General features: G+C 45.6%; 1 protein-coding gene across 8 annotated transcripts in view; it reads left to right on the forward strand.

Moving 5' to 3' along the window:
• Positions 1 to 18706: 18706 nt before the first annotated feature.
• The window catches only part of ebf1a (EBF transcription factor 1a), a 456422-nt gene continuing 447314 nt past the window's right edge, over positions 18707 to 27814 (forward strand). For 3 of the 8 annotated variants that reach the window (XM_072591114.1, XM_072591118.1, XM_072591119.1), the window contains exons 1-5: positions 19324 to 19527; positions 20186 to 20342; positions 20886 to 20949; positions 21596 to 21651; positions 26009 to 26082. In XM_072591114.1, coding sequence (XP_072447215.1) covers positions 19394 to 19527; positions 20186 to 20342; positions 20886 to 20949; positions 21596 to 21651; positions 26009 to 26082 — 485 coding nt within the window. In that variant the 5' untranslated portion in view covers positions 19324 to 19393. Of the gene's footprint in view, positions 18725 to 18980; positions 18999 to 19322; positions 19528 to 20185; positions 20343 to 20885; positions 20950 to 21595; positions 21652 to 26008; positions 26083 to 27814 lie in introns of those variants that run through there. The other 5 variants (XM_072591117.1, XM_072591111.1, XM_072591112.1 and 2 more) reach the window with 4 other exon arrangements.

The raw sequence follows: 27814 nt of genomic DNA on the forward strand, positions 1-27814 counted from the left end.
TTTTTTTGGCTATGTAGTTCAACACTTTATTGGTTTTGTTAATTGCTAGTCTGCATTGGTTGGATGTATTCAGTCAGAAATGATTCTTTAGTCTTTTAAGCTTCCATAAGAAATTGCTTTTGTCTGCCAGTAATTATTTTCTGCACTCATGAGAAATGGGTGAGGTACTGAAGGGCTTTTGTTCCCTGTGGGAATCCTAGCTCTTCTAAACTGGAGAGGATGAAATTAGAAAAGAAAATTGTAATGACATGATAAATGTGGAAATGTTTAAGAAATTTGCAGTTGCCTTAACACTTGTGGGATACGTGTTAAGCATGAGTACCTTGTTAACTTTTTATATATTGTCCCTAGAAAATATGCTAACAGTTTTAGCTCTGCTCTCTTGATCGTACTCTCGCCTGTGAGTTAGAAGGCTGGGGATTCGAGATTTGTTTTCAGTGCTCTAGTCTGACGCATCACTATTACTGAACTAGTGTTATACCACTGAGCAACTGACTTCTGGTTCTGATTTGAAATGAATGTTTTGTCTGTTCTCTCAAATGAATGTATGGAACCCCAAGCCACTATTTTGAAGAAGAATAGGGTGACATCTGCAATGCTGTGACGATCCTTCAATCAACGTGACCGAAGGTCATTATTACATCGCTGTTTCTGGGAGTTTGCTGTGCACAAGTTAGCTACTCTGCTTCCTGTATTATAGTAGTGACTGCGCTATGAAAACTGGCTGTAAAATGCTTTGAAACGTCAGTAAAGACGCTATATAAATGCAAGTCTTTAGGATGATGCTCTACAGCTTAATTCCTGTAGGGGGTGCCGTTTGATCGAAAATAACTAGGATGACGAGTGGCTTCGAAACCCATTAAATTGTTATAAAATAAAATGTATATTGTATATACATTATGCCCCATTATTGGTTTGTAATTTCTGGATTACTTTGCCTTAAAATTCGAGTTTCTTTGTTACTTTTTTTTAAAAATCCAAATTCTATTGGATAAGGGTAAAACTTTCCATAACCTTACCAGATCATGGGACGAATCTCATTGGAGAGAGGCGACTGGTGGTCACTATATTTAAGATAAAGGGAGAGGTTGAGACCGAGAGTCTCCGCCTGTGCGGGAACTGAATCCACGCTGTTGGGGCATCACTCTGCAGTCCAAGCCAGCGGTCCAGTCGCTAGGCAATAAGTCAGTTGCTCATCAGTAAATGGCAGTCTACTTTCGTACTTGCTATCAATTTACCGCAGGTATCGTCATCTCGAAAAGAAGTGGGTTGAGAACGGGATCTGCCATTGGTTACAGCAGAATAAGTTTCGAGAAAAGAACAAACTAAATCCACTGTGTAACTCATCTAATATCTTCTTGTTTATGAGTTATAATCTAATATTCAAATGCTCCTATCTTTTTTGCGGCTGCAATCACAGTTCAAGACATTGGAATGAGCCTCCATATCAATTATCTACATTCTATATATCTGTGTCCAATCGTTTTTCTGTTGTTTTTCCTTTCAAATTTCCCTTCCACCTTTGCCACAGGTACCTTTTGTTGACTAACCGCATTGACTGTTCTTGATATGTGAGCTCCGTAAACTGAGAGGTGATGGGTTTAAGCAATGTCCACACACGAGCGGCAAAGTGGCTCAGTGGTTAGCAGTGCCGCCTCGCAGCGCCGGGTTCAATTCCTGCCTCAGGCGACTGCCTGTGTGGAGTTTGCACATTCTCCCCGTGTCTGCGTGGGTTTCCTCCGGGTGCTCCGGTTTCCTCCCACAGTCCAAAAGATGTGCACGTCAGGTGAATTGGCCATGCTCAATTTGCCAGTAGTGTTAGGCGCATTAGTCAGGGGTAAATGTAGGGGAATGAGTCTGTGTGGGTTGCTCTTCGGAGAGTCGATGTGGACCTTTGGACCGAAGGGCCAGTTTCCACACTGTAGGGAATCTAATCTAATCACGAACGGTTTCCAGCAACAGTTTTGGAGAAATAATCCGGGGTGGGAATTCTGGGATTTTCTTCCATCCTCCTAAAGAGAGAATGTTAAACTTAATTAGAATGACAGTCATACACTGCCTCAAGTAGACTTCGCCGATGGCACAGAGCAGGTATTTGTGAATTACTGAACAGTCCCGGGCCATTTTAATTGCCGCTTCAAAGTTGAGGACGCCGTAATTAATCCTTCTCGAGATTTGTTTTCGTAAATATACACGTTAGGCCACGCCAATTATTTTCCAAATGAGTTAGTCAGAAAAGAAGGAAATGTGTGCACAAAACTGCTGGCGATTAACAATAATTTGCATTTCTATGGCACTTATTCAATAAAAGAAATGGAATTCTAGCTTTACTGACAGAAAAAAACTGATTTCTAGTGTTTGTGTTTTTATTATCTGATTTGACAACACTGCTCCAAAATATAGATGGTCTCAATAATTTTTCCTTCAGTGAAGCACAATTCAGTTTTCAATCTCAAACAGTGTGCGCTCCCTCTGATTTACAGCATCCGCAGTTCTTACGGTTTTTATTCAGTTTTCAATCTCGGGAATATTTTGCCATTGGTGTTGCTGTTCCCTGGCAATATGATGAACTCACAACTCACACAGACGGGTAACGACGAACTGGTCTCTGCTACCTTGCCAGGTCGCTTCTGGTGTGCAAATCCACATCAAAATTACAACCCAATCCCCACACACCTCCACATCCAGCAGCAGTTGCTGATCGTGCGGAGTATCGGGTTTTCCCTCTTTATTGAAGCCTCCGTGGAGTTTCTGTCATACAACCCAGTTAAACGTTCCTCTCTGCTAGAGCATCCAGTCCTCCATCTCCACCTTTCCCCTCCCCACAAACCCCGTCAAAACTCTTTCAGTGCTCTCTCTCTCTCTTCACCTTTCTAATAATCTGCCTCTTCAACCTTGCTACCCTTCAATGTTTTCTTCCATTAAAGCACTGGTTTGACTGTTAATACACATTTACAGCTTGGGACTTTTTTTCTCTCTGGCTGGTTTAGATATTTTAAATTCATTCACCTAACGTGGGAATCGCTGGTTAGCGATGCCATCCCTAATTACCCAGAAGTAAACCACTTTGCTCTTAGTTCTTGCAGACTTTCATTGCAATCAAACGTCGCCAACTTCTGCGGTGGGATTTGAACCCGAGTCCCCGGAGCATGGTTTTCTGGATTATAAGTCTAGCCTTAAAACCACTAGGCCACGTCTCCCCACAACTGCAAATGCAAAGGCACGTTTTCTTTAATATACATTGTTGAGTGATTGGGTTAATTGCAAAGATTGTGGTATTTTGCTCTCCTTCACGTTGACCCATGAAGCTTCTGTCATGTTTACTCCTAACTGTTATCACGTCCCTGTGTCCAGAAGGGTGTGTTTTAAACTGGAGAGCAGGGGGGCCAACAGCAACCAGTTTAAGACAAAACGTAAAAGAGAAATGGAATGGCAGATTTTTAACATCGGTAAAGCATTGATGGGGGGGTGGGGGGGGGACCTACTCCGTGGTATGTTTTCCCATTCGTTGTGGTGGTGGACACACCGAATAAATTGAAGACTTTTAGCGAAAATTGACTGGGCGCCCGGATTTTCGGGGTTCTGGGAATATTCACATCGGAAAATTAGTTGTCTTTAAGGCGGGGAGTGGGGATGATGTCTTATTACGGTTATGCAAAAAATAATCGTCCACAGAGCAGATATTCGATATTAACTCTGAGAAGGAAACGTGGTTTGCTTTGATGAGGAGAGGCAACAAATTAAGTTTACAAACTGAGATAAAAGTTCGCCTGCCGGAAGGAGGTAGCAACATAAGATGTTCACTTCCAGCCGAGACAGTGAGCGTTGCCCTCGAGTGACGCAGATGACTGGTTTTGCTGCGTGCTGGTACTGTCTGTAGGTTGTATTGGTTTTTAATAAAATGGGCTTGCAAATGATGATTCAGGGCACAACTGGGGATATATAATATTGTCCTGCAAGTGGTCGGCCGTGGCTGTCCGTGTTCTCTTAGATTGTTGTAGCGCAGTGATCTGTTTACAACAGCGACGGGAGCGAATACAAGTTGGCTGGGGATATTTGGAAACGTCACTGGAATGGATGGAACATGGTCTATTAGAATTGTTTACAATGGAACTGGTGGTTTGCTGTTGGCGCTCCGCAAACGCCAAAGTCGAGCAAAATGAAACATTGTGACCCACAATTCAGAACATATTCCAAATATTCACCTTGAGAGCCTAGCTCAGTTTCAAATTCACACCCAAAATCCCGGTGTCCCACTTTCTCAGCGCTGTGTGAAACCATTTCTCGGGGTTTTATCTCGGGGCAATGATCCTGAGGAAGTCGGGGTCATCTCGCCGTGCGTCAAGTCTGTGAAAGCGGCTCGCATGCTCCCTGATTTCCAATTGTTCTCCTCAGTTACACCAAGGGGTTCTTTTCGCCTGTGGTATGACCTGCAGGAAACTCGGGAGCGCACATGGTTTCTTGTCAGTTCGGTTCACGACTGGAAGGACATTGAAAACCTTGAATTTCTTGTGCTCATTCCAGACTTGAATGCAACCAAGCTTAGCACGAGAACTCCATCTCGGTGGTGGTGAACGAACACACAGGAGGCGCTAGTGCCAAATGGGGTACCTGGTACTTGTTTCAACTATAATCTGAGCTGTTGTTTGGGATTAGAGCAGAGGGGGACGAATTACTGTAAAATTCAATGTCCCGGTGGTTAGAGGTGACAGGATCGCCCTGACCGATGCACGCCATTAAACTGAATCTGTTTAAAACATAACATACAGGCGGGCTTACACCGCTCTCCCCTCAATGATTAACGCTTTAACTGCCTGTTAGGAAATAAATAGGCCTGTTTTTTTAACAGGCAGGTTGTGAGAGGATGTAGTAGTAGGCCACTCGGCCCATCGTACCAAATGCCAGGGACTATCTAGAACAACTGGAGGGAATGAATGAGAGCACCAGCTCATTAAACATCGCCTTGCTCCCTCACTTCACCTCACTCAGTGGCAGTTCACACTGTGTAGTGCTGATCCTATGTAAGCCTTCCCTGATGAAGGGCTTTTGCCCGAAACGTTGATTTTCCTGCTCGTCGGATGCTGCCTGACCTGCTTTTCCAGCATCACTCTAATCTTGACTCTCATCTGCAGCGTCTGCAGTACCCACTTCCGCCTAATCCTGTGTAACCCGGTCCTTTCCCCTCACTTCACCTCAGGGGTGAGGAGGGGGCTACCACAGAACTGAGTATCCACTGTGCATATTCAAACCATTCAGCAGCGTCTGCTCGACTCTCAATTACAAGCCACACCTGACCAACGGCCAGGCTTGTGATCTTAAATAAACCGGTTGGACTAACACCTGGTGTGATGTGACTTCTGACTTTGTTCACCCCAGTCCAACACCAGCACCCCCACCTCACGACTCTTGAGAGACTTTGCAAAAAGTTAAAAAATCACACAGCACCAGGTTATAGTCCAACAGGTTTAATTGGAAGCACTAGCTTTCGGAGCGCCGCTCCTTCATCACAACCACCTGATAAAGGAGCAGTGTTCAGAAAGCTAGTGCTTCCAATTAAACCTGTTGGACTACAACCTGGTGCTGTGTGATTTTTAACTTAGTCCAACACCGGCATCTCCAAATCATATTTGCAAAAAATGCTCAACTCGGAATGATCCGTTCGACTAAGTCGGTCACCGGACCCGAAACGTTAACTCTGAATTGTCTTCACAGCTTTTTTTTTTAACCGCAATTTCTGTTTTCCAGCATCTGCCGTTCTTTCGGGGTGTTTTATTTTAATGTTCGCAAAATGAGCTTTTCTCTGCCCTCAGTCACAACGCGATTGCAACCAGTTTGTGCGATGGAACGGGCTTACAACCGGACGGGAGTATCAACTCGGAGATAGTGAGGGCTGCTGATGCTGGAAATCAGGGTCGAGAGTGTGGCGCCGGAAAAGCACAGCAGGTCAGACAGCATCGGAGGAGCAGGAGAGTCCACGTTTCCAGCGTAAGCCCTTCAGCTACTGGAGTATCCCCTACCCCAACAGTCTAACATTGAAAAGAGTGGGGACACGGCTGAATTATGCAGAAACAGATCGCGAACTATCAATTTGGTTTGGTTTTCTTGTCCAGTGGGAGTATTGGGAATACAGGGTTAATCTGGGTTTCATTTTGAGGAGTTTACACAACAACTGACTGACGGCAGCGGTCAGGAAACATTTGGCATGTATTATTTACACTGAAAGTGAGGGCAAGTGGATTGCAGCCTGGTGGTGCCGGGAGTAGGGGGGGGAGGCAGGACTGTGGAGAGGGTTAACTGATTCCTAACTGTACTGATTTACTGCATCGCTGATTTACCTTCGAGGGCCATTATTTACAGATTTTTGCTTTGTCTCTATGTGTGTTTGAAAAGCGAGCAAAACTTTGTTTCTAAGATCATGAATAGGACAAATAGACAAGGTATTTTCCCTGGGGTCGGGGAGTCCAGAACTAAAGGGCATAGGTTTAGGATCAGAGGGGAAAGATATAAAAGAGACCTCGGGGCAACGTTTTCATGCAGAGGGTGGTACGTGTATGGAATGAGCTGCCCGAGGAAGTGGTGGAGGCTGGTACAATTACATTTAAAAGGCATCTGGATGGGTATATGAATAGGAAGGGTTTAGAGGGATATGGGCCGGTGCTGGCAAATAGGACTAGATTGGGTTGGGATATCTGGTCGGCATGAACAGGTTGGATCGAAGGGTCCGTTTCCATGCTGTACATCTCTATGACCCCATGACTTGTTCGAATGTTTGAATATGTTTTCAAAAGTGCTGTAATCCGATTACGAAATTGCAAGCCGGGGGGGAATTCGCGAAAGGTGAAATTAAAACCTTAAGCAAACTCGGCCGGCATCGAATTAGAGGAAACGCCGTCAAACTCCAGGGGGTTATTTAGGCCAAGTGAAATCTGATGGCTTTCAGATCGGGTGGTCTTCAGAAAGCCCCCACCGTTCACTGGGGCGGGGCGGGGGGATCACTCTCAGAAATGCCGTATCCTGCACGCCCTGAAATCCTCACAATATCATAAACTCACATGTGACACTGTACAACTGTAAGGGCAGTTGAAACAGCAATGACCCGGCTGAGGGACACTGTGCTTGGTCCTTTGGAACAAACTACTGAAAGTTGGCTGGACGGGAATGCCGGGGGGCTGTGATGTGTTAGCTTCCCCCCCTCAAACTACTCACACCCACCACCCCAACAATGTCGAAGCTGTCAGCGTGAGGGTCAGCGCCAGCAGACCACACAAGTGTAACCGGTTCAGGAATGCAGCCTGCTCTCTGGGAACATACTATCCTGGGGAACCGAGGACAAAAGCAGGTGAATGGGGGAGGGGAGAGGTCTTTGCGATGCTGTCGTGGGTATGATGCTGGGTTCAGTCGAAATGCGGCGTCACTGGGGTGGGTGGGGGGTTGCTCCTGTCGGGGCGAACCCGAGTAATTTGGCGAATGGTTTCAGATCTGCGCCGGCCCCTCTTCAAGAAACCAGCGTTTCAACTTTTTCTGAAACTGTGCACAGGCTCCTGTCTGGAGAGATGCATAGATATTTACTCCCAGCTTACCGCACAGTTAAATTGGATTTCACAATTGCAGAGACCCTCCCCAGTTGAAAGACTCGAACTGAAGATGTGATGGGTTGCCGGGGGGGGGGGGGGGGGGGGTCGGGCTGGCGTGGGGGTCCGGACGGAAGCAGTCGATCTGCCTTCCACGTGGGGCGCTGGTTTAACACGGGCCACTATACCCCGGTGTCTGGGCTGCATTAAGGAGAGGACCTATTCATTTCAGAATGCCATGTGCAGAAACTAGCCCTTACTCCCCCCCCCCCCCCCCCCCCACCACACCCAGATTTGTTTCCCGTGTCACTGAGGCACTGCAGAGCTTTGAAACTGATTTTTTTTTACAAAGTGAATCAAAGAGACTTTGTGTCCATCAGCCTCGGCAGTGACTCCTGGACATTTCTCATAGTCATTCCTTTCTGGATGGATTCCGTGACAGGGCTGAGTTTTTGTTTTGTCCGCCGGTCTGTAGAAATGGTTCCAAGAACCATGAGGACTTTGACAGACTGGATGCCGTGATACATCGAAATAAATGTTGGGTTTGCGTCTGGATACACGAGCTTTTCTGTTCTCGCTCCATCAGACCTAAGTTGTAGCAGGGGGAGCACAACTGGAGCAATTGTCTTACTCTAACAGAAGCCCGTTGATTGTCAGAAAACAAAAGAAAAGAAAATGTCACCGTGCCTTTAACTCTGCGATTGGCTGTGGACGTGCAAATGGGAACTCGACGCACGTTTGCAAAACTTCAAATGCCTCTCTATATGTTCATGACCCGCAACGTTAACCCGTTCTCTCCCCCTCCAGATGCTGCCAGACTTGCTGAGATTCTCTCGTTGTTATTTCTGTTAAGTTTGATGGCATTCCTCGATGAGTTGCTCGAGTTTTAAATCACGTGGCGATGCCGGAGTTACACGAGGGTGTACAAAGTTAAAAATCACACAACACCAGGTTAGAGTCCAACAGGTTTATTTGGAAGCACTAGCTTTCAGAGCACTGCTCCTTCATCGAGTAGTTAGTGGGGCAGGATCATAAGACACCGAATTTATAGCAAAAGATCACAATTAAAACGATATATTGTTTTAAACAAACCCAGATTGTTGTTAAATAAGTCCTTCAAGTTTTAGAATGTGTTGCAAGCTCATTAATACGTAAATCCCAGAACTTATTTTAAGTCACATTCTCGAGATAACTTAAGGTTTTATATATAAAAAAGTGACGTCTCAGCTCACAATGTATTAAAGGTCTACAGTGTTTAAATGGTATTCCAACTCCCCTCCACCGTGCTCGGGGTCTGTATAACCAACACTGTCCAGACAGAGTGGTTTTATCAAACTGCCCTCGACAAACGTGACCATCCCATGGGGGAATCCGACAGGGGTCACACCGTCTGTAATAGCGACTTTGGGACCGGGGATTACATAGCCGGACGGTCAACACGTTTTGTTGAGAATTACGCTGGATCTTCCGGGCCTGCTGCTTTGTAACCTCGCCTGGGTAAAGCTGACCATTCCCCCCATCGCAACTAAAAATCACACAGCCCCTAGGTTATAGTCCAACAGGTTTATTTGGAAGCACACGCTTTCGGAGCGACGCTCCTTCATTCACATCAGAGCTGTGAGCGCAGTTCGTCATTGAGGGTAAAGCCGCTGAGACAAATTCTACCCTGGGCAAAGAGGGATGCGGGGAGCGGCTTGGATAAAGCTGCCAGTCTATTTCCAGGGAAACGGAGGTCCTTGGAGGGGAGGAACAAGGACAGTATTGCAGGAGAGCTCAGCTCGGTCTCCAGCAAACCAGCATCGCCAAAACCGATGTCGTTGCAGCTTTTGAGAGCATGTTGTGTACAATTTAGCTGCTGGGTTGCGTGGTTTGCAAACGGTGACTATACACAGCGAGTAAATAAAAGGCCCAGAATTGTGTCCGACTTCTTTCCCTCAGTCTGCCCACGCCAAAAAGTGAGTGCTTTATTTTAATTTCAGGTTTGAATTGGCCTGGTCTGGGACGGCCTTGCGGTAAAACAGCGTGACGGGGCCGGGAAAACGAATTCCGCTGCGGGTTCCACCAGGCCCGGTGATCTGGCTGCTCCGAGGGGACAGAATTTCTGAAGGAGACTCACCGGACTCGGAAACGTTAACTCCGCGCACTTCCCGCTGCCCGGATCTGCTGAGCTTCGCCAGGCGCAAGTGAGGACTGCAAATGCTGGAGATTAGAGTCAAGGTTAGAGTGATGCTGGAAAAGCACAGCAGGTCAGGCAGCATCCGAGGAGCAGGAGCGTCGACAAAAGGATTTCAGTGAAGTCTCTCTCACAGCAACCCCCAGGTCATCTCCTCTGCTGAGCTTCGCCTGCGATTTCTGACGCTGTCAAGACAACCTTTTTTTTAAGTTTGAAAGCTTTTTGACCCCCCCCCCCCCCCCCACATGAGCGTTTGCAAAGCATGTATCAACCATTGAGCGGGGCATTCTGACGGGAGGAGATGTTTGGTGCAGGCTGTTCGCTGTTCATTGAGGGCTATGGTGTTCCGACACACTGCGGGACACAGCCCAGGGACAGCCGTCACATTGTATTACTGCAAGGCCGCCCCACTATCCTCGTCCAGGCCAGTTCAAACCTCATTAAAATAACGCGCACAATGGAACTTGCGTGGGCAACCAGCTAGACAGAGGGAGAGAAGTCAGACACAACTCTGGGGTATTATTTACTCGCTGGAAATAGTCAATAAGGCAGATGCTTTCTTATTGACACCCGTTGCAGGCAATATTCTCAATTTCCCCACACAACCGCACCCCCCCCCCCTCCCCACCTCCCCACACCCCCGCGGTCTGCACATACACTTTGGTCTTGACAGAAGTTTCATCTTGCTTTGGTTAAATTACAGTGATAGTGCACTGCGGGACGGACTGTGTGTCCTTACAGGGCGGGGGCTTGTCTATTAATTTTAAATGGGCAACTTAAGACCCTCTAAAAAAAGAACGAACAGGGGTTTAAAATAACAGAATGGCATCTCCCCCATTTATCTGAGTTCTCGATAACGAAGCTGTTCCCGCTGATTCTGGATTAGTGGTGCTGGAAGAGCACAGCAGTTCAGGCAGCATCCAAGTAGCTTCGAAATCGACGTTTCGGGCAAAAGCCCTTCATCAGGAATAAAGGCAGTCTCACTGCCTTTATTCCTGATGAAGGGCTTTTGCCCGAAACGTCGATTTCGCTGCTCGTTGGATGCTGCCTGAACTGCTGTGCTCTTCCAGCACCACTAATCCAGAATCTGGTTTCCAGCATCTGCAGTCATTGTTTTTACCTTGTTCCCGCTGATGGTTGAAACGTGGAAATGGGGAGAGGGGAGTGGAGTGGCCAGGGGCTTGTGTCCACCGGTCTGGAGCAAGCCCGTTAAAAATGCTCATTCAGGCGCACAGATCAAATTGCACTCTGTGAAGCGACCCCAGCCAATGTCCCCCCGGTTTCTCCCCTCGGAGTCCTCGCTCTGCGGTAGCCAGACTCAGCCGCTGGAGGTCAGTGTTGATATGGGAATGGGGAGGTGAGCATTCCCGGGCACAGCCGCCAGGAAACGGAGCTGCACAGGGAAATACTACGATAACTTTCACCACTTAGCCCTCAGTCCCTTTCCAAATTACCATCTGCTTTATCCCATCCTGCGCTTTATCCTCCCGGAATTTCTCTTTAATATTAGAGGCGCAATTAATCCCATCTCTTGAGCCCAAAATATTGGGACAGAAAATTAGTGAACGGGAAGTCGGATTGCAAAAGGGTGTGTGAGGGGGTTTGGGACGAGGAGGAAGGCGGTGATGGGGGAATTGGAGGGAAGGAGAGAGAGAATACCTGGGCTGAAGGGAGATTTGATTTGTAAGAATCAAGGTGAACACAGGATATGCCTTAAAGTCAACTTTCAGCCGTCGACCAAAGGCAGCTTGTTTGACGGCAACACAGTATACCTCCACCCGGATCCATCTACATGCCTCACCACTCAACACACCTGTGCTCAGTTTCCATTCAACCTTCCAACCTTAAGCCCTCTGTCGCTCCTTAAACACATTCATCACCAGCTTTAGGAGCTGTGTTCTTCTCTCTGTTAATACTATTGAATACAGCAACTTCCTGACCCCAGCTGTCTTCCCTGTTCTTTTGGCCTTTTCTCTCATTGATTTTTCAAGATAGTCTCTGGAACTGTTTTTATTTTTAAACTTATTAATGCTATTTCACTTCCGAACTTGAGATAACACTACTGCATCATCCATCTCTTATAAATCTTCTCACGGCATTTTTATAACAATCATTAAATCCACTAAATACTTCAGGTGATGTTTAAATACTTTAAAAACAGAGCTAGAAAGATTCTTGATTATCAAGGGTGTGTGTGTGAAAGATTGTTGGAGACATGCAGGAATGTATAGTTGAGATTAAAACCATGATTTTATTGAATGGCCTAGCATGCTCGAGGGGCCGAGTGGCCGACTCTTGTTCTTTATTGATATGTTCATGATAAGCAAATACTTGCCTCATGGTTTTTTCTTATTCTGATCCCTATTCCTTTTTGTTTAATCTTTAAAAAGTGGTTCATTTGTCTGTCAACGGTCCGTACCAGTCATAGGTAGAAGTGCACTAAATGGTTAATTTGTTCTCCTAAACGTTATAGCTGTATTCGTTCTGTACTTCCAGCATTTTATTTAGGTAACAGTCTAAATGCATAGGCTGCTATATGTGTGCATATGAAAGCACGTGTGCACATCTGGATGTGTTCCTATATATGGTTGTATATGTAATCTTGCAAAATTATATGTATTTGTATTTCTATAAATTTGAATGTCAATTCTTATGTCAAGTTCCTTATTGGACGGCAATAGTACATCTTCCTATCCCCTTTCCCTTTATGGGCTTGACTTTGTTGCCTTTACTTGCATCTATACTGTTCACTTTAGCTATTCCTTGTGGGGGAATGAGTTCCACATTTTTCACCATTTCTGAATAAAGGAGTTTCTTCTGAAATCCCAATTTCATTTTTGGTGACTATCTTATGTTGATGACATCTCATTTTGTTCTTGTTCAGGATTAGAAACACACTAAATCTAATCGAGTAAAGCACTGCAAATTGTAAAGGCTTCCAATAGGTTACCTCTCTACTTTCTCATTCAAGGATAAAGATACTTGCTCATCTTTCCCTATTAGTTGTAACCTTGTATTTTTGGTCTCATCCTAGTATGTGTTTTTACACCCACTGCAGTGATTCTGTGTACAGCTTATAATATGGCTATTAGAACTGTCCACCGTGTTCCAAATGTGATCTAATCAAGATTTGATACAAGTTTAGTATTGCATCTCAGCATTTCAATTATATGTCTCCACAAGTACTTGGGCTGTTTTATCTAAGGCCTTGCTCTTCCAGATCCCTGCCCTCCTCTCCAAGTCACTTACATCTTACCTTCCATATTTCTCTTAAAGGAGTGTAATAATCTATACTCACCTGTATTGAAATTAATTTACCACGTTTAAATCAATTCTGAAAGTTTATTAACGTCTTCTAATTTGTTATTGGCTTCCTCAGTTTCAAATGCAATTTTGTTTGACTCCAAAATCTAAATTATTGCTACAAATTGCATACAACATTGATCCTTGTGGAATTACATTTCCTACTTTTGGCTACTATGAATAACTACACTTGACCCCTACTCTCTGATTTTTATCCTTCGTCCAGCTAACTATCCATTATGATATGTGTGCCCTGTCTCCACGTCCTCCACTTGTCTACCTTGTGGTAATTTACTGAAGGAAATCCAACTATATTACATCTACTGTGTTACTCGCGTCAACTTTCTTACCTCTTCAAAGACAACAGGATGCGGTTGACCAAGCAAAACTTGCCCTTTTAACCTCCCTGTTGATTATTCATTTGTTTGGTTTCTGAACTGTCCTATCTCAATAATTCTCCTGCCTGCTCTCCCTTGTTTCTGTTTGATTCATTAACTTTGTTTTTGGTAAACAGTACATTCTAATTTAATTCAGTTTTGTAAGGTTGGGGAGTTTGTGAAATCGGATTCCCGGTATTTGGCGTTGGTGGCCTTGGTTACAGGTGCTCAAAGCGCTTCAAAAGAAGTCCTGACCCAATGTGTACCAGGAATTGTCAAGGAGACGCTATTTACAGAATGTTTTATTCTTTTCAAACATTTCCTGTTTCTTCAGATCCTTTGATTTGATCGTATCTTGCTAGTTACAGCTCGGTCCGCAAGGCTCCAAGTTTTGGGACAACTTTCTTGCTGTGTATTGGGTCCAGCTAGCCGTTAGATGGCGCGCTTGTGCACAGAATGCTCTGTCGCTGACAAACAACTCTGTCTCTAACTCTCTGGTACCCAAACCTGTAACCGGCGCGGACGTTTCACTCAGCCTCTCTGGAGTTTCATTCCTTCGTGTCCAATTCCCTTAACCCCCAGCCCATGTCGTTGTCCTTCTCCCGTTTTCCCAGATCGCCCTGCTCCCCTTTCCACTATTGGCCAACCTCTCCCAAATCTTGAGGTGGTTTGTGATTGGACCTTGGAGCTCCCATTGCAAATGAACTTTCTGTACCTGCACTGATTTCAGCAAGGACTAGATTACTGATGTTGGATTGTTAAAGAGGGGTTCGGATGTGCTAGGTGACTGCAGTTTGCCAAAAACTCTTTTTTAAAATGTCATATTTTATTTCACACAATGTTTGTTTTTAAATTGTATTCTCTCGGCTTGACAACTCAATTTGAACATAATCAAAAGAAATGCGAGCAGTCTAGGGGAGTCCCCTCTCCCCAGGATAGATCACTGTCCAGGATCTAGTCCCTTCTCCCTGGGGTCGCTGACCATCCAGTTCCCTCTCCCCGTGATGGATCACTAACCAGGATCCAGTCCCGTCTCCCTGGGACACACTGACCAGGATCCAGTCCCCTCTCCCTGGGATGGATCACTAACCAGGATCCAGTCCCCTCTCCCTGGGATGGATCACTAACCAGGATCCAGTCCCCTCTCCCTGGGATGGATCACTAACCAGGATCGAATCCCCTCTCCCTGGGGCACACTGACCAGGATCCAGTGCCCTCTCCCTGTGTTGGATCACTGAACAGGGTTCAGTCCCTCACCCTGTGGGACACTGACCAGGATCCAGACCACTCTCCCTGGGATGGATCACTGACCAGGATCCAGTACCCTGTCCCTTGGATGGATCACTACCCAAGCGCTGACAGGAGTTCAGTTCCAGCTAACACCAAGAGCTGTATTGGCAACAACGGAGTGGAGAATACGGGGGTGGGCGGGGGGGGGGGGGGATGTTGAGACCGGTTCCTGGAGCCAGCAGCCTTTCTGGGCGAACAGGGCGAGATACTTGACTGCAGTCTTGAGAGAAAAAAAGACTGGTCCCTGACGGATCGCGGGGCAATGTGGGGGCCGTGGTTTCGCCAGCAGAATTTCCCCCCGCTACCACGAGCCGGGCAGCAAACAAAAACCAACCAGGTCCAGCACTGAGGATGGTCTTAGGGCCGAACGGCGCTGCGATTTCTAACGCTTTGACTTTCGGGGAGTTAACTCGAGGCGTGTTAATTTCGGAAGAGGTAGCGTTTCCCTCAGCCACAGGGCGAATTACAAACTTGTGCATCGCCACTGTCACGTTTAAAATTCAGAGGATCTCGACACAATTCAATATTCTCGAGAAATAGCCACTTTGCTCAGTTCCAATGAAGGGGGAAAATTAGGGCTATTTCCCGTTAACCAAGAAGACAATTCATTCAACCCTCTACTCGACTCTCAGGAAGGAATTTGATGTCTAACGTTGGCTGGGAGCAGTCACTTCATTTCCAATATTATTGACCAGTAACTATCGTTTAATAGTTTGGTGTGTTTGAAATAAATTCAGAGGGCAGAGAAAGTAACTATTCGATACAAAACCTCCATTTACGTGCCAAGTCGAGAGGGAAGAAAAACACCTTTTTTATACATTTCAAACATCATAATCATTTGACAAAGCTGTTTGGAGCTTTGATAAGGAGAGTGGAACTGTGACTCTCCTGGAGAATGACTCCAATAACAAATGGAATCTGTAACACCCGCTCTGGTTCCAATCGGTTGTAACATGAACCAAATTCGCAATAAAGTCATTTTTTTTTAAGAGGAAAAAAGATTCCCCGGGATACAATGCAGTGATAGCAGTCTCCCGTTGTCGATTCTGGAGATTTTAACGAGAGTTTAACAACAGTCTAGTCCAATTATGATGCAAGTTGCGAATGAATTTAGATTAATTTAATTTGACGAGATTCTGCGCTACTATTTGATGTGGCCTTTCAGGGTGCCCGCGTAAATATTGCCTGAAAGTGGAATGTAGTTGTTTCCCTTTGTTATTAAACCTTTCTATCCATCGTTACATCGAGACAGCACACCCTACTCTCATGTCAGTCCTTATGGCAGCGCGAACAGCCTTTCCCCCTCTCAAATCCACAAAGCCGTGGCTAACGCAGTGCCCACCAGTCCCAATGCTGTCTGCAACATTGTTAAAAATCACACAGCACCAGTTTGCACACAGCACACAGCACAGCCTGCAACATCATAGTTCTCAGCAAGAGTTGGATGTTAGAAGTGTTAGTATTGGGCCACCTTTCCAGCTCTCCGCCACCCCTCCACCTGTACTCACAGACCTTTCCAAGGAAGCTGTTACATTAAACCTGTATCTGTACAAAGGCTGTTCCCTGTTGTTGACTGGACCTTCAGGTCTCTTGCCCCTTTCTCTAAGTGAAGACTACAGAACTGTCTGAATTCGATGCAGCAAGGCTGGGAAAGCTGAACTCCGTGGTTTAGCAGGTTCAGTCCCATTGAGATATGCCACGCCGCGGCTTGCCCCTTGCTAATGTTCCAGCATTTCCCCTGAAATCGGGGTCGGAGGGGATTCACACACACACTCTCTCTCTTACACACACACACACTCACATACACACTCTCACATACACACACATTCTCTCTGACACACACTCACGTACACACTCATTCTCTCTCACACACACACTCACACACACACATACATACACTCTCTCTCTCACACACACACATACACACACTCTCTCACACATATACTCTCTCACACACACACACTCACATACACACACACTCTCTCACACACTCCCTCACACACACACACTCACATACACACACTCTCTCACACACATACTCTCTCTCACACACACACTCACATACACACACTCTCTCACACCCACTCTCTCACACACACACTCACATACACACACTCTCTCACACACACACTCTCTCTCACACACACACTCACATACACACTCTCTCTCTCTCTCTCTCACACACACACACACACACACTCATACACACCAAATCAGAAATACGAGTATCTACAACTGATTGCACTTCAGAATTTGTTGCTCATTTGCCGCCGAGGTATTTGAAGTCTGTGTTAAACTACAGGCTGCAGACAGGAGAAACTGGGTTTTCAAAATGCTCTCTCTCAGGGTCTGGAGGGGAGGGGGTGGAGGGTGTCATTTCCAGGGCTGGGGAGAGCGGTTAGTGACTCCAGTCTGTTGCTTGACTTGTATTCAGTCCAGTGGGAGAAACGGCGACGGACGCAGGACAACGTTGCATGTGGCTACCTGTTAGATTGAGGAGAGGTGCGTGCGTTCTGAAACAGTTGTCAAAAAAAGATTGTTTTTCAAGTTAGCCCTGTGTCAGCCGGCGGGGAAGGGCGCCGTAATTTCGTATAGAGCTCCTGTGTTTCGAAGGTTGCAATTCAGATGTGACACTATCATTTTTTGTTAAAAACAATCCCCAATTTAAACACCCAGTTACATGATGCCATAGCATCGCCAGCAACATAGTGTAACTGTGTGTGTGACTGTACGTGTGTCTGTGTGTGTCTGTGTCTGTGTGAGTATGTGCGTATGTGTGTGCATGTGTGTGTCTCTCTGTGTGTATGTGTGTGTGTGTGCATATACCTGTGTGTATACATTACTTGGATTCACTCCAACATTTCCCCAACCCCACCCCAGACACGTCCCATCACCTTAAGGCCCTGAATGTATAAGTCGGCAGTTCCTACTGTTACATTGTGAACCGCTCTCATTGATGATAAATAATTACATTGCTTATTACTTGTCCAAAGAACTTCCTAATTTTTATAAAAAGTATTTTAAAAGAAATATATATAAGTATACAATATAATTTATAAATATACATATAATATAAAGCTGGATTTCTGCATTTTCTAAACTCTGCCGCACAGATCCCATGAAGCTGGTCAGTATACCCGTTCCCAGACAGGGAGCCGGAACTCCACATGAAGTGGCTTTTTTCGGGTTGGGGGGCGGGAGGGCGGGGGGGGGGAATGATTTTACTTTTGCTTTCTGTGGTATCAGTTCAGTGAAATATACCCGGCCAACCTCGTGGGATTTAGTTTCAGCAATTCTCCGAGCCCCGGGGAGGGCAGTTTGAGAACGTGTGGCTCAGAACAACAAAATATTAAAATGTTTCATCCCCTCTTTTTTTGTGTGTGCGCGAGTTTCAATCAGTCCAGCCCCGGAGAAGCAATGGAAAAAGTCCGACGGGACGTTCCGCATTTTGGAATGGTAAATGCTGCGTACCTTTACGGCTTCGTTACACCAAATATGAAAAAGAGAACAAAAACACCATTTACCCTATTGTCAGCTCCTCCTGTCCATTATACAGAGGCACACCAACCCATTGGCTGAGAGTGGGAGGGCGGGGTTTTCCACGCCATGTTTGGTAGTCATCGCCCATCCTCTTCATCATCCCCCCCTCCCCTCACACCCTCAGCAGCTCTGACCCTTTCGGGTGGGGGCGGGGGGGGGGCGAGATTTTGTTGCCTTAGGGGAGAGAGAGAGAGAGGTATTTGGTGCTATATCTGAGGCAGGGGGAAATGTGAATTCCTCCGGGGACAATCGGCTCCCATTTACTGTCTCCTCACTACCCACTCCCTCTGTGTCCACTCCGTCTTCCCAACCCGAAATCAGAGAACACCCATCCCTCCCACCCACACCTCCCTCTCTCTCTACAACCCCCCCCCCCCCAACCTTTTCCAAAAAAAATCCAAACCCAGCATCATTCACAAGGGAAGAACTCGGCGGAGCAACATTGCTCATTCATTCGCTAGGACTGGCAGGCACGACGTTTGTGAATACACAGGGACACACACATTACACACACACACCGACAGAGAGAGAGAGAGAGAGAGAGAAAATAAACTTAGGGCTTCCAATTGGATGATGACACTTGGGTGTTTGGAAGCTCGGCTTTAATTTTGTGTTTGTCAAATCTCACCTGCTACCGCCTCCTCGCCAGCCCATTCTCACCCCCTCTTCGGGGTGGGGGGTGGGTGGGTGGGGGGGAGGGAGGGGTGGTTTAAGGAAATACTTTCTGCGAATCACCAACCGGTAGTAAGTGAGTGTGTGTGTGTGTCTCCTCTCTCTCTCTCTGTCTCCCCCTCCTCTCTCTCTCTCTCTCTCATCCCTCCACCCCCTCCTCCCTACCCCTCCCACAACTCTGTGTGTGTGTGTGTGTATGTGTTTGTGTGTATGTGTGTGTGAGAGAGAGAGAGAGAAGCAGGCGGACCCACACAGTTCCGATATCATCACCCGCAATTTTTGCTCCGTGTTTTCACGCACCCTCTTGGCAGAGACTTGCGTCGGGACATCTTCAGCCGCGTTTCTGGCGGCGGCGAGGAGCACAGAGAGAGTTGGGGGGGTGGGAGGGGGGGTTGTTGGTGGTGGTGGTGGTGGAAGGGAAGCGAAGGAAAAGAGAATTCCAAACCAAAACAGAAAAGCGTGTTTCCATGTTCGGTATTCAGGAAAACATACAGCGAAGCGGAGGCAACATGAAGGAGGAACCTTTGGGAAGCGGCATGAACACTGTCCGCTCTTGGATGCAGGGAACCGGTATCATGGATGCAACCTCGGCCGCTCAGAGGTAAGCAATGATATTTCCCTCAGTTTTTGAGCATACACACGCGCGCACAATATTTTGTCGCAAATCTATTTATCGTAGATCTGGCGAAGCTCTTTGCAGGTCAGAGACGGGCCAGATATATTTTTCAAATTCTGACATCTTTGATTTCCCATCATTTGCCGTCCTGCTGTGGGGGGTTTTTGTGTGTGTGTGTGTGTGTGTGCGTGTCTTTTTTATTGCTCTGGGTTGTCCTTTCTCTGTGTTTTACTTTCGATGAATTGATAACAATTGAACGCCCCTATATTCCCTCTTTCCCCGTTATGTTGGCTGCTTCAGTCAAGACGCTAACTTTAAATTAAACCGCTCAACTTAAAAATACCCATTCTCTTTTATTTTAAGAAAAACACACCCGCTAACGCGACTTCTAACACACCAGAAGTTGGTTGCCCGAACCGCTCTTTAAACATTTACGCTGACACTACAGTACAACTCAATTAGTGAATGGTTAAGTGTTGGGATCTTCTTTTCTAGTGCTACTGAGAATTCTTTTTCTTTGAATAAAAAAAGATGCAGATTGTATTTTTAACCTACTCTTTGGAAGGGGCGATTTTGCAGGCCCTTTTAATTTTTCCGGCTGCTTTGTGTTTTCCCGGCTCATCTCGGTCTTGTCTGCCCGCAGTGGCGTTGGTCTGGCCCGGGCTCACTTCGAGAAACAGCCGCCCTCCAACTTGCGGAAATCCAACTTCTTCCACTTTGTGCTGGCCCTATACGACCGTCAAGGCCAGCCGGTGGAGATTGAGCGGACAGCGTTTGTGGGTTTCGTGGAGAAAGATAAAGTAAGTGTATTTCGTGTGTGTGTGTGTGTTGTTGTGTGTGCTCGGAAGGTAGAAGTTTGTCGGAAACGACCGGGGGCCAAGTTCCTGGGGGTGGAACTATACAGCTGCCTGAACTAAGACGCGTTTAAAAAATTTGTTCCCAACATTAGCTTAACTCTCCACCTGATGCAAAAAAAAGGACTTAGAAATGTATTGGGTATAATGAAAACTGTAACGTTACATGTGCAGTGTATATTTATCTGTACAGAGCCCTCTACGTAAACAGATATAAACACATAGTCGACAGATGCTTAACTTTGACCCGTCCGTTATATTAAATTGGGGGAATCATCTTTTTACCAAAACATTCAGATTTAAATATAATAAAATCTACCAAGGACTGATTGAATGAGGGATTGGGTGCTCAGATCAGAATCTCGCGTGTTTAAAACCTGACAACTTTACAAGGTATCTTAATTGAAATTTGGCTTTATTTAGCACGACTTTCTCTCTCTCTCTCTCTCTCTGTCTAAAATCCGGCATCTTTAAAAAATAATGTTTCAGGAAATCGGTGGTGAAAAGACCAATAACGGGATTCACTACAGATTACAGCTTCTCTACAGCAATGGTAAGTGGCTTTCGGCTAACTTCGGGAAATAGGTGCGGGCAATTTCCATCGTTCAAACCCAGGTCACCCAGTAACGTGCACGTCCGTCCTCTGTTACTTGTCCCGTGTACCAGACCTTGCATTTCATGTCGCTTCAAACAGTTTAAACTCACACTTTATCCTCCCCCCCCCCCCCCCACCCCAAGCCTCTCTCTCTCTCGATCATACATTTTATCTTGAAAAAACATTAGGGTCATTTGTCTCATCGGAGTTCCCGACATCTGTCTCTCGACGAGGCTTAGCATTGTTTCTATAAAAATGAGTTTTAATCATTCGATTTGCGTTTGAGGGAGGTTTGGAGAGTGCTCCAGAAAGCCAGTTTTGAATCAGTGAAGTATTTACACTGCCCATGTTACTTAAAAGCACCCCCCCCCCTTTTATCCGCCTTCAATTTCCCCCCCCCCCCCCAACCTTCTGAAAAATCTCCACAAATCCCTTTATCCATGTGGATCAACACTTTCACCCGGATTTACTGCTCTGTGCCTGGGTATGGTTGGGGAATGTTCGCCCCTGAAGTGAAAGCCACAATTAAAGACCTGCTAACAGACATGACATTTTCTGAGTGAGGCCTTTATATTGACAATCTGTAATATGTTTTAATATTTAGGGATAAGGACCGAGCAGGATTTGTACGTACGCCTCATCGACTCGATGACAAAGCAGGTAAGCTGATATCTGACGTAAAATGATCAGGAATTGTATATAAATAGAAGCATGTAAGACAAGAATAAGGTTTGAATTGTGTCCAGAGGGGTTCGAATTAACCTACACGTCCTGGGGATAGCGAGGCGATTGGCCCTCCGATATATATTGAAACAAAACTTACAATTATTCTGAAACGGTCAAAGCCAAGGAAACCATGGCTCTGTTTTGGGGAAGTTCAGGCTGCGCTGTGAGCAAGTTAGACTCCGAAAGAGGTCCGATCTTTCTGATTGAAAATTTAACAAAAATAAATTTACCTGGAACAAAACAAAAAAGTTTTACAAGCCCACGAGGCAGAGAGGGCTGAGAGAAGGATGTGGCGGGGAGAGGGAGTCTCTCCACGCTGTTAACATTGCCAGAGGGAGGCCTCACCCCCACAGAGAGAGAGAAGGAAGAAAACTCCTCTTCACGTTGGAGGTGGTGACAGTTGTTGGAATGTCCCCTTCAGGGTCGACCCCCTTCGAGTTGAGGAAGTTTAAAACGTGCAAATATTTCAGGGCACTTTGAGAGTAAATCGTTGGAGGATTTGTTTTGTTTTGCTTTCGTATTTATGCAGGACCGATACCCATAATTTCACTCCAATTCACGGGCTGTGTGTGTGGGTGTGTGCGTGTTTGTGTGTGTGTGTTTTAAAGCGGGTGCGCGAAACAGCCACGTCTCCGAACAAAACTGAAGAAGTTGTTTTTTCTAACAACGTCCGCCGGGCACTTTGACTTCACTGACTTTTGTGCGTTTCGCCAGGTTAGCTGGCTCTCCCGTTATCGTTAACCACCCGCCCCAAGGACTGAGTAGTCCAGTTTGTTGGAGACTGCAGCGACTGTGAATGTACAATCACTCCCAGATTCAGTTAGTCAACAGGCAGCGTTTTAACCGAACGACAAGTAACGCTTTCGAGTTAATTCCAATTTAATTTCGGAGTTGATATCCTTAATGATGATTTCAAAAACAACTCTGCCCCAGGATGCTCCCGCGGTTTATTAGCTGGAGTTTGTCAACTCGATCCCCACAAAGCGTACAGCAGATTTCAATTCTGTCAGCGACACCAAATCAGTACAAATGCCTTTTAAAAGCGCAATTTCAGGGTGGTTGTAAACGGCTATCAGTTTAGACGATTTAAAAAATATATACATTTTATAATGTAGCAACGTTTTGTTTTACTTTCTGCGTGTGTGTGTGTGTGAAATCTTCATGTTCACATCCCCGCCACGTTTACTTCTGAATGTATCTCGTTTCCTGCCTAAGACAAACCAGAAGATCAACACACAACTCTTTGTGATGAAAATGTCTCCATGGAGCGTTTGATACTTTTTTTTCTCTGTAACGCGATTTCCTGCTATTGAGGTCTGTCAGACCAGGTCTAAGAGAGAGAGAGAGAGAGGCGCTACTCAGTCAGAGAAAAGGACCAATTCTAACTCTACAAAATATTGACCCGCATTCAAACAAATGTTTGTTTTGTTTTGAACTACCACACAAAAAAACCTAAGATCTTTGTTAAGCTGATCGTTCCGCTGTTACTCTCAATGCAACATCAACTTCTTGGCGAGTGTTTCCCTATTACACCCTATCTCTTGGATGGAGTGTAGTCTTGCCAGAAGGTCGAATTAACTCGAGTTAACTTTTTGCATAATGATGTGGACCCTCTGTTGTTGTTGGACAATTATGTTCTGCTCCCCCTTTCCCCCACACGCTCCCATCTCATCACCCCGCGCACAAATAGATTATCCATTTTGCCTTTGGAGGATAGCCCGAAATGAAACAGCTTGGTTCTTCTCCCTCCTGTTAGGGACGGGAGATAGTATCCCCTTTAAATCACAGTGATTTCACTGAGTACTTCGCTTGTCGTAAAATAAGGTCCCACGACTGTGCCTGACCTCGAAGGGTTTGATGATCCTGAACCCACCAAACTTAATGTTTTATTTTGTTTAATTCTAGCTCCGTTTCTCTCTCTCTCACACACACACACACAGAGTACCATCTCTAAACCATCGCGGTGCGTGTGTGTGTATGGGAGGGGAGGGGGGGCCTTGGAACCCACATAAATCTAGTCAGTCGGAATATTATTCTAAATGCCTACTCACATGCTCTGACGGTATGTGTAATGTAAGAATAATTATCTGTGCGTATTAAAAATGTATGAAGTATAAAAAATCCCAGATAGCACTCTGATCAAACACGCTGCTTTCAAGGCGTGTATTCCCACTGCTGGATTTAATATATTTCTCTTGTTAAATCATTTATTAATATATTGCTTTTACAATTTATTTTATTTTATTTATGTTAAAGCCACACCAGGAAAGGTGATTAGTTCGCTATTTTTCCTGAGTGTTGTTTTGCCTCTGTTGTTAGCTTCTCTTGTGTGTCTACAAGGGAACCAGGTTAAGCTTTCACACGAAAACAGAGCTGGCGGAAACAACAATAAAACACATGGGAACAGTTGGGGTGGCATACTGAACACAGCTCACCATCTGTCGGCGAATATCTCTCCAAATCTGCTGCCCTATTCCTCTTCAGCTCAGCTCAGCTTTGTCTGCAGCCCGGAGTCAGCAGAACACGTCCCCGGTTCCCCTCCACCCCCCCGGTCCCTCTGCCACCACCCTCCCCAGCCCCGAAGTCACTGCGATGGCCAGAGATCTCAAAAGACCCCTTCTCCTCCCTCTCAAAAGACCCCTTTTCAAAACAAAAACACGACAGGACATGACATTGTGTTCGGCCTCAATATTGACACACACACAGGCGCGACGCTGCATTCTATTTGGGCAACAGTGAGATGTATCACTCTGGTGAAGAGTTTATTTTTTCTCTCTCTCTGCAAATGTGGAAATTAACGTGAAATTAGCGAGCCGTGACATGAGCATTGTGTACTGGATTTCCATTCCGTTCCATTGTTTACGTTAGTATAACATGGCAACTATACCAAGTTGGACAGTGTAAAATACCTCACCAGGATCATTGCAAAGTCTAAGAATTAGACGGGAGCTGGAATTCACCGACTGTATCTGCAGTCAAGAGTTTTATCACTGTAACATGACAGAACAATTCGCGTGGCCCTTTTAGTGAGTGAATTATATTAAAGGGAGGCCCACACTCCCTTAACTTCTTGAGATGCCCTGACTTACTCAGAGCCTGCCGACATTAACTGGCACTTATTTTCAGCATTGAATTGTTACCCAGTGGTCACTGGGTGTTGCAGATTGGCAACAAAGGCAGATGAGTAAGTGATCACTGGAGAGATGCTGCTAAATCGGCAAGTTCTTGAAAACCATAGCTGCAGCAGGGCGTGCAACATTACTGCCAACTCCCGCAACCTCCCTTTATGGACCATCTGTAAAATGCTCCCTTCGGCAGCAGGGAGATGTGAATGTGCCCTTTGCAGCCCAGTCTCGGTGACCCGGACTAGCCTTGAGTCCCTTCATTTGGCCAGGAAATGTGAGCCAGTTTGAACTCAGTAGGAACTCTGGATTCGCCAGCGCAAAAATAAATAAACCGAGAGAAATAGCCGGGCGATTAATGTTGGCCAAGTGAACGGGAACACGCCAGGGTGAAGTCTAGGGAAGTCTCCGGTTTAAGTATCTCACCCTGTTTTGTTTTCAAAGTCCTACCGCGCTTGAGCAAGTTGGGCGGACATTGGAAAAAGCGTAGATTTAGGGACTGAAATCCTTAGTAAATACTAGAACGAACATGAATACAGACCGTTAACATGCAAAGGGGGAAAAAAAACAGAGAGGGAACACGGTGAAAGGAAACTGCAAATTTTGACCTGTTTTGTTCATTTTCTTCGGGAACATTCAGTTACAACATTATAATAAAATACTTCTGCAGCCTGTTAAGTTGGATATTTCCGAGCAACCCTACTTACTGTGTTTCATTAAAAAATCATTTCTGTCCTACAAAATGTTTTTAAAAATGTTTTTTCTGGCACTCAGTAATTTGATGCAGAGAGAATTCTAACCTCAGGACCAATGACTGGGAATATCTCGATGCTGTTACACTTAACAATAAAGTGGTTATGTTACTGACCAGAGAACTGGTGAACCCCGGTGTACTGGAGTTCAACACCCCACCATTGCGAGCTAAGAATTTGTATATAATTTCTTTTTGAAAGGGGTCTCCAGTCTCTTGCCAATTTGATTGCCTCCAGACTGTTCTCTGAATCGGCATTTGCAGACTCTTCACTATGTCCGGGCGGATAAAATAGATGCAAACTTTGTCAATAATGTTCAAATCCTGACATTAGGTGACAAAAACGTAGGTTCTGCGAGAGGATTGAGGGGAGAGGTGAGACAGCAGTCCAGGGTATAATAGTTTCCTTCTCTTCCAGGCTATCGTGTATGAGGGACAGGATAAGAATCCAGAGATGTGTCGGGTTCTTCTCACGCATGAGATCATGTGCAGGTAAGGAAGCTGAGAGATGTCCCCTACTCTCTCTCCACCCCCCCGCCCATCCCAACAAACTTGTTTGTTTTCTTCCAAAGCGTTGACTAATTTCTATTTCAGCAGCAATTGAACTGCATAAACAATAGACTGGGCTACATTCACTGTACCCTCCTCGACCACAGTATTTTGTTTTGCTCTGTTCTGTGTACTCATTAAAGAAACACACCAAAGTACCGACTCCTCAGAAGAGTAACTGTAGGATTTGAAATATCCTCCTAAACTATTTGGAAGTCTATTTCTTTGCTATTTTTAAAAAAACTACCTTTTAACATTCACATTAATTTTACCAATAGTTTGCACCTGGAGTGTTGCAATTTTTTTTACTGAATATTAAATACCAGTCACCTCGTATGTGGTGGACTATCATCCCAAATATTATTGTTGGTTTTAAAAATAACTCGATTAAATAATAATCTCCACTTTCCACAACCTCTCTTGTTTTTATTCCTCTCACTGGTGCCCGTTCAATGGTTGTCCAAATTCTCCACCCCGCCTTCCAAATCGTGTTTACATTATTGTTTCATGTTTCGGACCGGCACAATGCATGGGGCGGGGGAACTAACAACTGAACATGTCAGACACGCCGAACAGTTGAGCTGGGGCTTATTCAAAGGTCCTCTGCCGGCCTTAATGCATGCACCATCCAGCAGGAGTCACCCAACACTGGTCAGGAACAGGAAACCTGGCTGCTATTTTCCCTCTTTAACCCTAGGGGCACTGAGACCAATTTCTTCCACTGCACCACCTAACTCATAACAGACCGGGAATCTGACTTGCGACCTTCTGGTCTTGATTTCACTGTTTGGCTTGGAAGATTTGCGAGACTTGACAAATTATTCCAACTGACTAATGACATTTATCTCATTATAACAAATTCAGGGATTAAAAAACCTCCCATTATAATAAATGTTTCCCCAGCTCCCAGCTGGACTGCATTAAAGCCTGGGGTGTCCAAAGCGCGGCTTAAGACGAACTTTGTTGCAAGAGAGAGTGATTTATTCCAGTCTGGTTCCATAGTATCATTCCTACTAAGTTTTCAACTGCCCCATAATAACTACAACAGCTGTAATTATTTTAGCAGTCACAGGAAGTGGACAATGCCGTCAAACAAAAAGCAAAATAAAAAAATTCCCATATGTGGTTCCAGCACAAATTTAAGTGTCGGAAAACCGCAGCAGGCTGTTTCCAGGGAATAACGTGGAGAAAGTAACTGGGAATCTCGGGAACGTGACCTCCTTGGCTCACGTTGTAGGAAAGCCATAAAGAGTGTGTAATGGCAGGAATTGGGGTCCGCAGGCTTAAAGCAGCTATGGGGGCGCCGACAAAAAAAAATGATGTCGCTATAATCACAACACAGCAAGGAGCTTGTCCTAGAAATTGTCCTTGTTCCAAAGTATGTCATTTAAAGAAGAAAAATGCTTGCATTGCTATGCAGTTCGAAAACGCCTTGAACTTATTCCACGGTGAATTTTGTGTGTTTCTATGAAGCGGGTCAAATATCGGTGCACTCCCTCCAATGCAATGTTGAGATGCACATTTCATTCAGAACGAGCCCAGTTGCCCAGTCCTGGTTAGTGACCCCTACTGGTCAATATTTGCGGAGGCGTCCACTGCCTTTGGGGGGGGTCCCGGTGAGGGGACACCCAGAGAGGCGACCCCTGCAGTCCAATGGACCCTCTTTGTTGGAAGC

Source organism: Chiloscyllium punctatum, chromosome 20 (genome assembly GCF_047496795.1).
Source record: "Chiloscyllium punctatum isolate Juve2018m chromosome 20, sChiPun1.3, whole genome shotgun sequence".
Classification (NCBI taxonomy): Eukaryota; Metazoa; Chordata; class Chondrichthyes; order Orectolobiformes; family Hemiscylliidae; genus Chiloscyllium; species Chiloscyllium punctatum.